Source organism: Aulostomus chinensis, chromosome 12, assembly GCF_037954235.1.
Source record: "Aulostomus chinensis isolate RoL2024-O1b breed Wild chromosome 12, RoL_Achi_v1.0, whole genome shotgun sequence".
NCBI classification, from domain to species: Eukaryota; Metazoa; Chordata; class Actinopteri; order Syngnathiformes; family Aulostomidae; genus Aulostomus; species Aulostomus chinensis.
Window position 1 is genome coordinate 15,833,352 of NC_141331.1, and position 13,452 is coordinate 15,846,803.

The 13,452-nt window shown below is 43.3% G+C and overlaps 1 protein-coding gene across 1 annotated transcript; it reads left to right on the plus strand.

The window, feature by feature from the left end:
- The first annotated feature begins 233 nt into the window (after positions 1-233).
- Positions 234-12,918, plus strand: lrrc58b (leucine rich repeat containing 58b). The gene is made up of 4 exons (XM_086220479.1): positions 234-949; positions 9,407-9,535; positions 9,661-9,938; positions 10,777-12,918. Exons 1-4 carry the CDS (start codon positions 492-494, stop codon positions 10,968-10,970), a joined length of 1,059 nt encoding a protein of 352 aa, XP_086076605.1. The 5' UTR covers positions 234-491; the 3' UTR covers positions 10,971-12,918.
- The last annotated feature ends 534 nt before the right edge of the window (positions 12,919-13,452 follow it).

Here is a 13,452-nt window from a genome sequence, read left to right on the forward strand (position 1 = left end):
ACATCTGGCCGGTCGGCTTGGCGGTGGACCGTCGGGCCGCCGTCATCCGGGTCGTACAGGTTTGAACTAATTAATCTGCTCGAATTGTCTCACTGGCATGGCTTTAAACTGACAATAAACCGTACAAAGACCTTGTGAAAACCCTTTCCTTTAATCATCAATTTATAACGTTATCAATCTCTGGCCAATCACAGCCCGGGGAGGAGGGGCGGGGCGGGGCTACTAAACCGCACAGTTACTCAATAATGGCCCGTGCAGCTCGAGCTCGCTGCTAAATTAGTGAGCAAGATTTTTCGAGCGACATGCGGGTCCATGTTGCGGGAGAGAGCGAAGCGAGAATTCCCTTCCCGGCGTTAACGGCAGACGGTAAATCCTGGAGCTAGCTGGCGGTTGACGGGGACGTCCAGCCTAAAGCAGACAAGCAAACAAACAAACAACAAAAAAACCTTCCACGCAGCTTTTGAGATCAAATCCACGTTAAAATAGTCAAAATGGAGCCCTACGACGGGTCGGTTGCAGCCGGAGACGGCGTGCTGGACCTGTCCCGCACCAGCATGAACAATTTCGACACAGAAGGCTTCGGCGACGAGAAGAGAAGAGACACCAAGCAACTCTACCTGAACTACAACCGCCTGCCGTCGCTCCCCTCGTCCCTCAGCTGCTTCTTCAACCTCGAGTTCTTAGACATCAGCAACAACGAACTCTCAACCATCTGTGAAAGCATTTCACGTCTGAGCAAGCTGAGAACTCTCATAGCCAAGAACAACCGGCTGGATGAGTTCTCACTGCCCAAGGAGTTCGGCTCTCTGCAGCTGGAGGTGCTGAACTTGAGTGGGAACCGCTTTGAGGAGATCCCGCTCCAGTGCACCAAACTGACCCGGCTACAGTCGCTTTCTCTCGGGGGGAACCGACTGAAAAGTATTCCTGCAGAAATAGAAAACCTTACCAGGTAAGACACACACACACACACACACACACACCTCAGTTTTTAGTTCACATACTCGTACGGTAAAAAAGAAAAAAAATAGGTCAGGTAGCTGGAAGAAGGTCGGTGCCCCTAAAATCTTGGTGAGCTGGAAAATCTGCTTTTCATGAGAGACCTGGCTAAGAAACAGAAGAAAAAAACCCTCCTTATTCCAGAGTGAACTCAAAATCTAGGTCAACAAGCCCGTGATAACAAATACCCAGCTGGAATTCGATGCAAGAATATAATTTAAACCAAATTAAAATGCACAGTAAAGGCCAAATTTTCATTGTAAGATTAATAAGTATTGATGCAGACTCACTGGCTGATACTGAGATTGTTGACTGGTTCAAGATGTTGCTGAACAAAACTCAAGGCAAAAGAAGGTTCGGTTAAATTTTTTATAAATTTGTGTGACTGAATTTGTTGTAAGCTTCAGTGCTGAAGGGCTCAGCGAGTTAAAAACATGTTGTTTTTAGGGGTTGTTGAATATATGATCTTAATCCACAACTTAGCCTGCAAAAGTCTAGAAAAAGTCTTTTTTTTTTTTTTTACTGTTATTGGGACATGAATTATTTGTACACACTTGTTTTCAACAGAAGCTCCCTTGACTCCGCTGACTCTGATTTCAAGCTCTCATTCATCAGTAACGTTCCACAAATAAAGGCCAGTTTGTGGAATGTTCTCCCCCCCCCCTCTATTTGTGTACTAAATGTAACGTAAAATACACAACATGTTAAAATGTATTTATGTATTTATTCATTTGTGTAACCCACCCAGTTTTATGCAACCAGTTATTTGGAGTTGACCTCAATTTGGGTTTAACATAGTCAGGATTTCGACTAATCCTGCTCTCTGAAGTAGAGCCCCGGATTTTCAAGGAGGGAAACTAAAGTTGGTCATAACTCGGTGATGAGAATTGAAATTCACTTCATGGTTGGAATTAAAATTGATACATTTTGAACGAGGGTCAACTCACTGGTCTGTTGGAGCTGGACGCAGCTGGTTATTAACAGGAACCTGACCACCAAATAATATCAGTCCATCACTCACATTTATATCATCATTAATAATATTTATTTATATCGCTGTGTTCACAACAGGCTCCATCCTCTTCTGCAGTAAAAACTTAGGCGATAGCAGTTATGGTCTTTGGAGTAAACCAGATTTTGAGAGTTGTGTGTCAGTCGTTTCCAAAAGCACACCCTCAGTGTGTGAAGTGTTGCTCTGCGTACTTCAGTACACGTAAACTTCTTTCACATCACTTTCTGAGAGCATCCGTGCCAGCTTGAGGCATGTTACCATCGTAACTGGTGACAATTTTACTCAGACCGGTGAAGCTGTTGTCACGGTCTGCCAAAGTCCAGTCTCATCGCTGTCACTGCATTGCATTGTGGGATACATACACTTGCATACTGTTCACATTTCCCTGGAAACAGGATGGTTCTTACTTAAGAGTGGAAGCCTGCAAACATTTTGGATGTACCAAAAAAGATATCAGTCACGATCTCAGCATGCTGGAGAGAAAGTTAGTCCTGAGTCCTTGAGCTTTTGTCTCAATCAAGAGAAACCGTCTCCATGGCAACCTCAAACTGCAGCTGAACCCTCCAAAATCAGCTTATTAGAATACTAATCTTCCCCTTGTGTATCCCGAATGCTGTTTCGAAACAGGATGTACTCAAACATGGATGTGTCAGTCAAAATGTTAATTTTCCAAAAGTAAACTTAACACCTCCTGAGTTGCGTTCTGAATGGTTTGGTGACATTCTCTAAGCTTATGTAATGACCTTGGAGTTTTAGAATGGTGTCTTTGTTTGTGCAGCACCAAAGGGTAAAAGAAAAACCACCAGTTGCATGAGAACACACACACTCATAATTGGATTTCAACCTTTAAAAGGACCTTCATTGCCATTATGCCTTCCCTCTGCCCCTTACCTGAACCAACCCTAACCCTAAAGACGATCTCGCTCTCACCCTGACCCTAAAACCAAGCCCTGACCTCTTCAGACATGTAGGTTGTGAGGATCGGCCAAAATGTCCTCAGTGTGCGTGTTATGCCAAAGTTTGGTTCATCTCATTTGGACATTCAATTGATTTCTATTTATGTGGACAGCCTAACTCAAGCCTTAAGTCCTAACTCTAACTAATTCACTTTTTGCATAAGCCCCGCCCCCCTGCTGCCCAGTTACACATAGCAACGTTACTTCCTCCGACATCAGAGGTACGAAACACTGACAGAACACTGTTGTTCCAAAAGCAAGTATCAGTTAGGGGTGCCTGTTTTGAAATAGCTTTTATTTAGGCTACCGATATGGTCAAACCTTGCGCCTGGGCCAGTAGTGACACACATTACCCAGAGAGGTTGAGAGGAGGTGTACGATTCATTCCTTTTCCCAAACACAAATCCAACCCTGATAAATGCTTGTAGTAGATCAAACTGTGTGGACGTCAACTAAAACAAAAGAATCCTTCCACAGTCCACAGGCACGCCTATGTCTGCTCCAAGGTAAGCGAAGCTAATTAGTTTCATTAACCTTAAAACAATGGTATGCTGTTGCAAATTGGATGATGAGTGGGTTAATCTATATCATAGTAAAGCCTAGCCAGCTAACACAAGCTTTAGCTAGCTAGTGGGTACTTGTAGCTAGTCTAAATGTCCGCTTTGTCAGCTATAAACATTATTGCTAATATTGACCAAAGCAATGTAAGGTTAGCTAACTTCCTTGTTTGAGAAGCGTGAGCCTATGTTTGTCAGTCGATGGGTCAAGTTGGATATAACGTACAGCTGATGTCAGAATATAACTTGTGTTTGTACTGCAAACATTTATCAGGGCTGGATTTGTGTTTGGGGAAAGGAATAAATCTTAAATCTCCTCTCAACCTCTCCAGGTAAGGTGTGTCACTATTGCATGTGGCCCAGGCACAAGGTTTGACCATATTTGTAGCCTAAATAAAAGGTGTTTGATCAAAACAAGCGCCACGGACTGATATTTGCTTTAGTAGCAACAGTGTTCTATCAGATTTTAGAACCCCTTATGTTGGAGGAAGTAACGCTGCTATGTGTAACCCAGCAGGGGGCGGGGCTTACGCAAAAGGTGAATTGATGCCCTAACCTGAGCCGAACCTACATTCACAACTGAACTCTTAACTTTAACCAGAAACTCATAAATCACACTGTGCTGCAGCAGGACCGGTCTTTGGTCCCTGTAAGGACTTAAGGTCCTGATAAGATGAGTGTTTAATACCCCCCCAAAAAAAATCTCCAATAGGAAACAAAAACCACACACACACACGCTTAAGTGTTATTTTAAAAAGTTTAAAATATATACACTGATCACAATTTAAACTTAACTTGTTCCTAAATCCATTGAATTGACTCAAAGCCATCAATGGAGGGTCTGTTTCTTTGCTGCGGGAGTCCATATATGTGACAGCTTCAGAACATGAAGGAACATGTCCATACTGGTTTGTTTGTGCTCAGGTACAGAGGAGGAGGAAATGGTGAAACTGTTCAGTTCCTCTGTCCTTTGTTTGAGTCATTTCATAAACAAGATGAGCCAAGATGGACTAAAAGAGAAAGAAGAACAACGTAAACTCGTCCGACCTGTTAGGGATGTTCATTCACATCATGCAGGATAAAATCTTCACGATCTTACGGATCAGTATGAACTTAAGTTTGTGCATTTGAAGACAAACATTAATAAGAACTTAAATTAATAAAAAAAGCCAAGATCATTTCAGCGTTGTGTTCTTGCACAGAAGAGCCTGGGGAGGTTTTAGGATAATTGCTATTTGAATACTGCATGACTTTGGGTTTGTCCTCATTCACCACCACGTCTAGTTCAATAATGACTCCACATCAAAGCCTGACTGCTGTTTGTTCTCCTAATGGACGGATGAAAGAAGCAACAGACGCTGATATTAGTTCATTAGAATCTCCATTAGCAACGCGGTGACGTTCACTTGTCTTCAGCTTCTGTTTTCTTGAACCCAGCTCTTGCTGGAAGTCTCGAGAGATTTCTGTGCGTTTGAAGAATTTTGATTTATTTTCAACTAGCAGCTTTGACCTAAACACGTCCTTATGAAAGAGGGTTACCAGACATCCCTGATTTTTTTGGGACGGTCCCTGACTAAAGCCGACCCCACAAATATCCCTTATTATAATGGTGAATTAAAGAAAACTGCTTGGGATAAAGACCCATAAAGCCCAATTGCTCTTCAGCCAGCAGCAGTGCAGCCGGCGTAACGGCTGTTGGTCTAGTCGGACGTGCAACAGTCGCAGCTACAGCACGTTAGATGGTCCTAAGGAGGCAGCACAAGCAGTTTACATCTCAGCTCCTCCAGGGTTTGCTAATAATATTAAGTTGAACCACATAAAGCCATACTTGTGCCTGTTTTGTATTTCATAATGATAATTTTCAATAGTTTTCGACTGCAGAAGTGGAAACATCCCTGGTTTTCATGTCAGAAATCTGGTCCCATTCTTTTTAAGATCTTTGTTGAGCCGTACATGGAGAAATATGTTGATCCTCCAGTTACCCTGGCAACAATGCTTTTATTACAGTTTTCAAAATAATCCAGCTGCAGATGTTGAAGCTGAGCCTTGGCGCTTACACGACCACTATGATGCAGCACACCATGACTGTGTAACGTTACGTCTGGGCTGTGGAGAAGTCTAGTTGTTGTTTTTTTTAACTGATAATTGGAGCCACGTGTGAAGTTCTTCTCTCTTCTTCTTCTCTATGAAGGCTTTTTACATTCGTCAGTATGTGTCACGCTTATTTCCTCTTCCTTTTTTTTTTATCCCAAAAGAGTAATTGTTTACGAGGAACTGAAACTTAACTAATTTTGGGAACAAAAACCAACTGACTGTGGTTACTCAATCAAACAAGTAGTGGGACACGTCACACACATAGTTGCTTCACAAAAGAGGAGAAAAATAGTCTCAGATAGAGTGTGTGTGTGTGTGTGTGTGTGTGTGTGTGTGTGTGTGTGTGTGTGTGTGTGTGTGGGCCCCAAATTGGAAGACAATTTGCCAAAAATCAGCAGAAATGGGAATTTGTGCCGATTCTAATCTGCTACTGTTAACATGAATATCAGGAAATGCGTCATCAAATAAAGGAGTTGGCATGCTTATTTGCTCGTACAGCACTTTCTAACTCCCACTTGCTTCTAAAAGATTGTGAAAGCTCTTATATGATATCACCCCCCCTTCCTCTCCTCTCAGATTATTCAAGATAATCAAAAAATATTTCGCCAGAGCATGAACTACTTATTTTTTTCCCAATTTGAGGAAGTTTTTCTTTTCCTTCATAATGCACAGATGGCAGGTGTCTTAGCTTACATAGGTTTTTCAGGTAACTGTACTTGGCTATGTTTTGTTTTGTTTTTTTTCCTTTGGTAGCTATTTCCCCTTCTTGAATGTGTGTACTTTTGTATGTTTGGCACCTGTGAATACTTCAAAAATGTTGCCAGAAACACGGCTTCCATGTGGTAATTGAAGGGTACTCAACCTCCACGAGGCCTGAATAGAATACACAGTTTTTATTTTATGTGTCCATTGGTTTTTATTTTTGAAGTGAAAGGGACTGGAATGCTAGACCTCCTCCGGGCGATGCGAAAATCAGCGCTGTAGACGCAGCTGACACAGACAACCGAGATTCTTGTACTGACGAGACAACTTTTGAAGAACACCAGTCAAAAATTAACCCATATACATAATCTTATCTTATCTGTTGCAGCTACACTTAAACAAAAATTGTATCAAAATGCAAAGGTGCATCACATTAAAGAGTATCAAAAATGACTAGACTGCTGAACTTAGACATAAATCATTAATCTGAGCGTATTGAAAACTCACCCGTCAATCAGAGACATACATACAAACACCAGTGAAAGACCTTCATTAAGTAACTAATTAAGTGAGGAGGATGAGTCCCATGAATCTTATCAGTTTAGGGACAAAGTTAGACACACTTTCACCTTGATATTCAGATCTCAAAGGGAAAGTTCACACAGAAATGAAAGTTCAGTCATCAGCTGTTCACCCTCACGCTGATGGAAGGTCGGCTGAAGTTTTTTATTTGGTCCACTAACACTGCTGGGATGTCACTGGGAAGGCGTTGCAGAAATCTCCCAAACAATTGAAGTGAAATGGAGACCAATTTTTAAACGTAATTCAGTTCTGAGTAGCAACCGAAATAAATTTAGTGAGTACCGGAGGACACCCATAAAAAGAAATGGTAATTTCGGTTCTGCTTATCGGTTCCTAGTTGCGCTCATTTATAACAGCTGCCAACGGAGTTTAGACATCTGCCAGAAGGACCTGTCTGTTGCGTGTCTACGTTGCGTGTCTACGTTGCGTGTCTACGTCACGTGACGCAGCACGCTGTCAACACAGCACACAGAGGAGCTAGCAGCAGATAGCCAGCGAGCAACGAGAGATGAACCTGGGAAAGCAGTCAAAGGTGTGGCTTTGTTTCTCTAGAGAGAGCAGCAACTGTGGGAACTTAATATAACTGGTAGTTTTGTGTGAAATAAAGTGTCTTTAGTTCATATATATTTGGCTCCCTGTTTTTCACCTTTTTTGAGGGGAATCGGAATCATTAAGCAGAACCGACATCAGAATCTGATCCATAAAAATCCTAACAAGGCCCATCCCTACTGGGCACAGACGGGCTAAAAACCAGCAAAGACATGCAGCAGCCGAGCCTCCATCGGCGTGAGGGTGAGCAGATAACTGAATTTCCGTTTTTGTCTCTGAAAGTATCTGGAGCTCGAGTAAGTGCTTAACGAGAGGAGCCGGTGATTTAATATTCTGCCACAGATTATTTCATAGCTAAATGTCAGAAGTAGTCTTATTTTGAATAAGAAAAAACAAAATGAAACAAGCAGTCTTTACCCGTCTTAATGTAATAGTTAGCACCAGGCTTAAGGAAATAGTTGTTACAAAAATCTACACATGATTTCCAATGTCTCCATATCCAGGGAGACTGGTCCTCCTAACACCCCCTCCTCCAGTTTCTGAACGTTCTGGAAATGCCGCTGTCTCAGATCAAATCACAGCACAGACGCAGAAAATGATTTGTGTATCTGTGCTGTGATTCAGATCTGCTCTCACTGACCAGCTCAGCCTGGGAGTTCTGGTGTGATCCTGCAGGCCGAGGGGCAAACAAACCTCACCCCCTCAGGGACGGCGTGTTTGTCAGGAATGAGCTTCAGCTCCATTTACTTTTCTGTGGGGTCCACCTGTAACTCACCGTCATCAAACCTCTGGAGGCAGGGGGTTGGGGGAGGGGGGCTGATTTTTATCAGGGCCTGCATGTCTCAGTGGCCATCACAGAGAGGGGCTGCTCAGTGCTCAAACGCCAAGGACAGTGTAATGGCTTCCTGTCTCGCAGTCGCTGTGTCATCAGTTCTAGCGGGCAGATGGCCTGACAGCTTACTATCTCTGACCAGCCATCCGTGCTGCTCCGGATGCTGCACCAATTATCTCCTGTGTTCTCCACCCTTCCACTAACCTATTAAGCTCCTCTGGTGTCTTCGTAAAAAACATTTAGTTTCCTAGTAAACTTCCACTGCAACTCCTTGAGAAAATAAAATGAATTAAAGCTTCCACCTCGACTGATCTGTGATCTGTTTGTGTTATATAAACGTGTGCACACCTCAACAATGACTGTTTAACCAGATGTTTAACACACCTTCTCTTTTGTCCTCATGTTTTGTAAGCTTGGCCACAGGGGCTGTATTTCGAAGCACAAACACATGCTGTTGAGCATCAGAATATGCAGCTTTAGCTCCCCCTGGTGGTGGGCTGTTTTTTTTTCTAATCTGAGGTCACTGTCTTTAACCCTCTGAAATCTAAATATGATGACAGTGCAGCTAATGTACAGATGTTGAAGTTACCTGTATCGCTTTATTTGTGGTTCATCTGGGTTGTGACTCTCCCTGAGTCAGACATTCCTCAGGCTGCATCACTCAGCTCTCTGCGGCAGTTAGCTGTGTAGCGTCTTGACAGGAGACGCCCGCATCTGAACTCCTCCCCTGCTGCTTGTACGCCGTGAATCACCTCCAGTATACAAATAAAATCGACCTTCAGTCGCCTGCCATCTCCCTGCTGCTCTAAAGTCAGTCAAGGTTGATGAATCTGTAGAAAAGTTTTAGCTTTACCACAAATTGGAACAAGGTTCCCTTTAGGGTTTGCTACTTTTTTCTCCATACAAAATTAAAAAAAACTAACATTTCATCAAGAAAAAATAGCAGAGGCCTCAAGGAGAGCCACAGAGGAGGGATGGTGCAGGTCAGCAGAATGACTAAATATAATATTTAAATGACAAAACAATAACTGAGTACGAAGACAATTAAACAAATGATTCTTTACAATTTCTTTTAGATCTTTTCACAAATAACATGCTTTTACATCTCTTCCTGTCTTTCCTCCAGTCTTGAGCTGTTGTATCTGGGTGGGAACCTCATCTCTGCCATTCCTCCAGAAGTGGCTAACCTGCCTTACCTCAGCTACCTGGTGTTATGTGACAACCGCATCCAAAGTGTCCCCCCACAGCTCACCAGGTAAGCTCGGCAGCACACCTGTGTGTGTCTGTGTAGATGTGTCCCTTATAATGAATGGAATCATTTGAAAGCATCTCTCTCTGTCTCTGTCTGTCTCTCTTTCACTCTCTCTTCTCTCTCTCCAGGCTCCACTCTTTGCGATCTTTAAGTCTCCACAACAACTTGCTCACTTACCTGCCGAGGGAAATCCTCAGCCTGGTGCACCTGCAAGAGCTCAGTCTCCGCGGAAACCCATTGGTGGTGCGCTTCGTCAAGGAAATGATCTACGACCCCCCCTCCCTGTTGGAGCTAGCGGGACGTACCGTCAAGAGCAGAAATGTTCCCTACTCCCCACGTGACCTGCCCTCCAACCTGCTGCTCTACCTGGATCTGGCCAGCAAGTGCCCCAACCCCAAATGTGCTGGTGAGAGACTTTTATTTGTCTCCTCACAATGCACATATGTGAAAGCATCCATTAGTTTTTGCAGTAAATGTTTTGTCTATTTTGATTAATGAGTTTTGCAGCTGTGACATTTTCTCTTCAATATGTGAAAACAGACTTTAATCGCTTTACTGCAAAATCATACTTTCTTCGGGGTCCAGGCCTGAGTGGGCCGGGAGCAACTCATGGCAAACGAAAAACTACTTTTTTCAAACTCCTCCAAATTTGTCCAGATTTGGCAAATCTTTGCTCCTACAACATATTTACACTGTAGATTAAGTTATTCAAAAATAATTCTGATATTAAATGTATGAAAAAGTTCTCACTGAATGATTTTGCAGTCAAAACGGGATTCACTGTCCATTTTTTCTACCTTTAGTGCCAATCCATCACTAGGTGGCGATGTTACAATTAAACAGTATGTCATAGGAACTTTTTCAAACTCCTCTTAGACTGCTTGTGCAAATTGGACCAAACTTTGTCCATACACACGTAAACACTGTTCATGAAACAGAATGAAAAGAATTTTGGTAACCCTAGAAATGCAAAAGTTATAAATCGGATGAGGTGTTGCATATCTTATCTAATTGGTTCTGTTGACGTTAAAGGAGGCTCAGTTCCTTCTCATCCCCTAATGAGTCTCAGGGCAAAAATTGCATGAGGTCCTGCTTGAGGTGACTTGTGCAGCGCGTGGACCCTCTCAAACCTCCTTGCAGCCTTGCAGGTTGTTGTTCTTGTCGAAATCTTGTCCAGCTGTTATCTGTTATGTCGGTCTTAACCTCTGCACACGCCACTGACCTTTACTCTCAACATTCTCCAGGTGTTTATTTCGACTCCTGCGTGCGCCAGATAAAATTTGTGGACTTCTGCGGAAAGTACCGGCTGCCCCTCATGCACTACCTGTGCTCCCCCGAGTGCACCTCTCCGTGCAGCTCCAACCCCCAAAGCGACGCCGAGTCGGAGGATGAGAGCAGCGTGCCTGTGGACCGCCTGCAGAGGGTCCTTCTCGGATAGAAGAGTAAAATGTTTTAAAAGAAAAAAGATAGACTCACGACACACAAACGCACAGGTGCTACACACACAGATTCTATATAGTTGTGTGTAAGTGTTTAGATACTAAAGCATTAACAGTACTCCTAAAAACACGCTAACTCCATCTAGTTGAAATGTTTGGACTGAGGATTCCTGCTTCTTCTCGCCATGTGATCAGTGCTGTCTGACAGGATAACGAAACAAACAACAACAATGAAAAACACCATTAGCCTGATTTTTGCCAAACTAGGTGGAGTAGTGAAACATGGATCAAGGACTGATCTGTGCGACACAGCAGAAGAATCTTTTCTTCTTTTTCTTTTTTTTTTTAAGTGGGTTTGGTTTAGTTCCTTAATCTCGAAGTGCCTGTCTGTTAGCTGGATCACAACCACCCCTACTCTCCCATGTAGCCTTGCAAATCTACAGCCGCGCTTGGTGCTGGTGTTAAGGTGAACATTGGAGGCCAGTCAGATTAAATCAGCGAATGACTGACTTTCTGCTCTCCTTTCGGGGACAGTGTACTTTAATGTCACATGACACTTCATGCATTTTATTAGCTACAGCACAATATTCTGCATTCTCTCAAACTTTGGATTGTGTTGTTGCTAAAAACACTAATAACCCTCTCGCCCTGCACCTACCCGTGTGTTTTTTGAGCCTGGGTAAGCCTTTTTAAAAAGCTGATTGATCCTGTTCACACTGGAAGCAGATGAGAAGTTGCCTTTGTGTTTTCTTCTTGTGCATCACATCCTACATCACCAACCCTTCGGAAAGAAGTGAGCACCAGAGTGAGGCGTCTTGGGCTCGTCTACAGTCTCAGCAGCTGTAGAGAAAGCAGCATGGAGGACAGTGACTGTGTTTCTGAAGAATTTTCAACCGCACTTTGTTTTTCAAACACCGACTCACATTGATGTTGTTGACAGCGTAACTGTAAGCACTCGTCACGGGTCCAGGATTGGAATCAGGCTGCAAGTGGCTGCCGCCGGGTCGTTTAACCTGGGAGCGAATGCAGATTAAAGCGGTTCTCACTGCAGACAAAATCCAGGTGTAAGCATGTTTTAGTGGGTATTTCGGCCAGTAGAAAACCGATTCCATTGAGTCCACTGTGTGACTTGACCTTGTCCACACTGTGTGAAGGTTTTACGCGGTTGCCACACACACACACACACACACACACATTATTAGACCAACATTGTGGTCATTGCTCACCAGTCTTGAAACGTGTTGCGTGGTTGTTTAAATCAACCCAGAAAGTGCAGCGTGAGAATGTTGGACGACAGCAAGCTCACTCGCAGGAAGTGGATGTGAGGTGCACCAGGGAAACCACAGGGACAAAAGCTATCGAGCAAACCCAGTAGTAGTTAGTGTTGCTGTTCAGGGAGGTGGACTCATTTCTCTCAGCATGAGCATGTAGATGTGTGTGAATGTTGCTCATAGAATGATTTAAGCTTAATATCTGGATTTAATCTTTACAGACAGATTAGACTTCTCTAAACCTGATTATGTCTCTGTCGTCATTTTTGCTCTCCTGGATGGACGGCAGGTTGTGTGTTCTCACAGTTTGTGTGCATTAGTGAGGCAGTGCAGCAGCTCTGGTTTCACGTTCGACTTAAATGTTTAGAACTCAGAGGAACACTCCTCTATAGTGCTTTAGCACATATTCTAGAACGTTCACTAAGTGCCTCCTAATTCAGTGACGGTCATGTGACACCCTGAAATGTGAGCATAACATTTTAGATGATCAAGTCTGTTTACGTGTGCAATTAAGCATTTTCTAACCCTAACTCATATTAACCGCTGTGAAAAACAAGTAAATGTAATTTTTTTTAACAAAATAAACTTGTAAACTAATACTTCTTCAAAAGTAAAAGACTTTAGTTTTGTGTGATTTTATGGCATTGAAAATCATTGTGATTAGACTGGATAGAACATGAATAAAATTGATAATTAAACTTTAAAGTGAGTATTGTATTTGTGATGTGAGAGTGTCAGGATCAATGCTGCCTCACTCACTTAACTTGTGCTTCATTTGGAAAACCACAGCCATGAAGAAGACGTGTTCATAACTGTGTTCTTACGCAACCTCGGTGAGAGGTATGACATCAACCGCCAATGCTGGAGACCCAGAAGTTTAGACAGTAAGCATGGGAAAAGTGTACGTGTCCAACAGAAATCACAGATCCAGATTCCTGGGCCTTCACACTTTTAGAGCATGCTGACCCTGCTCTCAAAGGTAAGATTCATGTTGGGGGTAATTCCAGAGCGGGGCTCCAAGGCTGCCAAGCACCCTTCTCTCAAAATAGGTGGCAGCACCATAGGGAGGGTGGAGAGGCCAGACCCTCCCCCTCAAAGCGAGGGTAGGCAAAGGCAGTGGACGGATTCCCTGCCGAGAAGCAAGTGCTGGTCAGAGCAGGGCTGTGCCGCGTCCGTGCCTCCACTGCAAATGTTGACTCGTATTTTAAGA

Bases quoted from the DNA above. Each gene is read 5' to 3' on its own strand.
- lrrc58b (XM_086220479.1), top strand. From the start codon at position 492: ATGGAGCCCTACGACGGGTCGGTTGCAGCCGGAGACGGCGTGCTGGAC. The intron at 950-9,406 runs GTAAGACACACA...TCTTTCCTCCAG, and splicing joins GAAATAGAAAACCTTACCAG to TCTTGAGCTGTTGTATCTGG. The intron at 9,939-10,776 runs GTGAGAGACTTT...AACATTCTCCAG, and splicing joins CCCCAACCCCAAATGTGCTG to GTGTTTATTTCGACTCCTGC.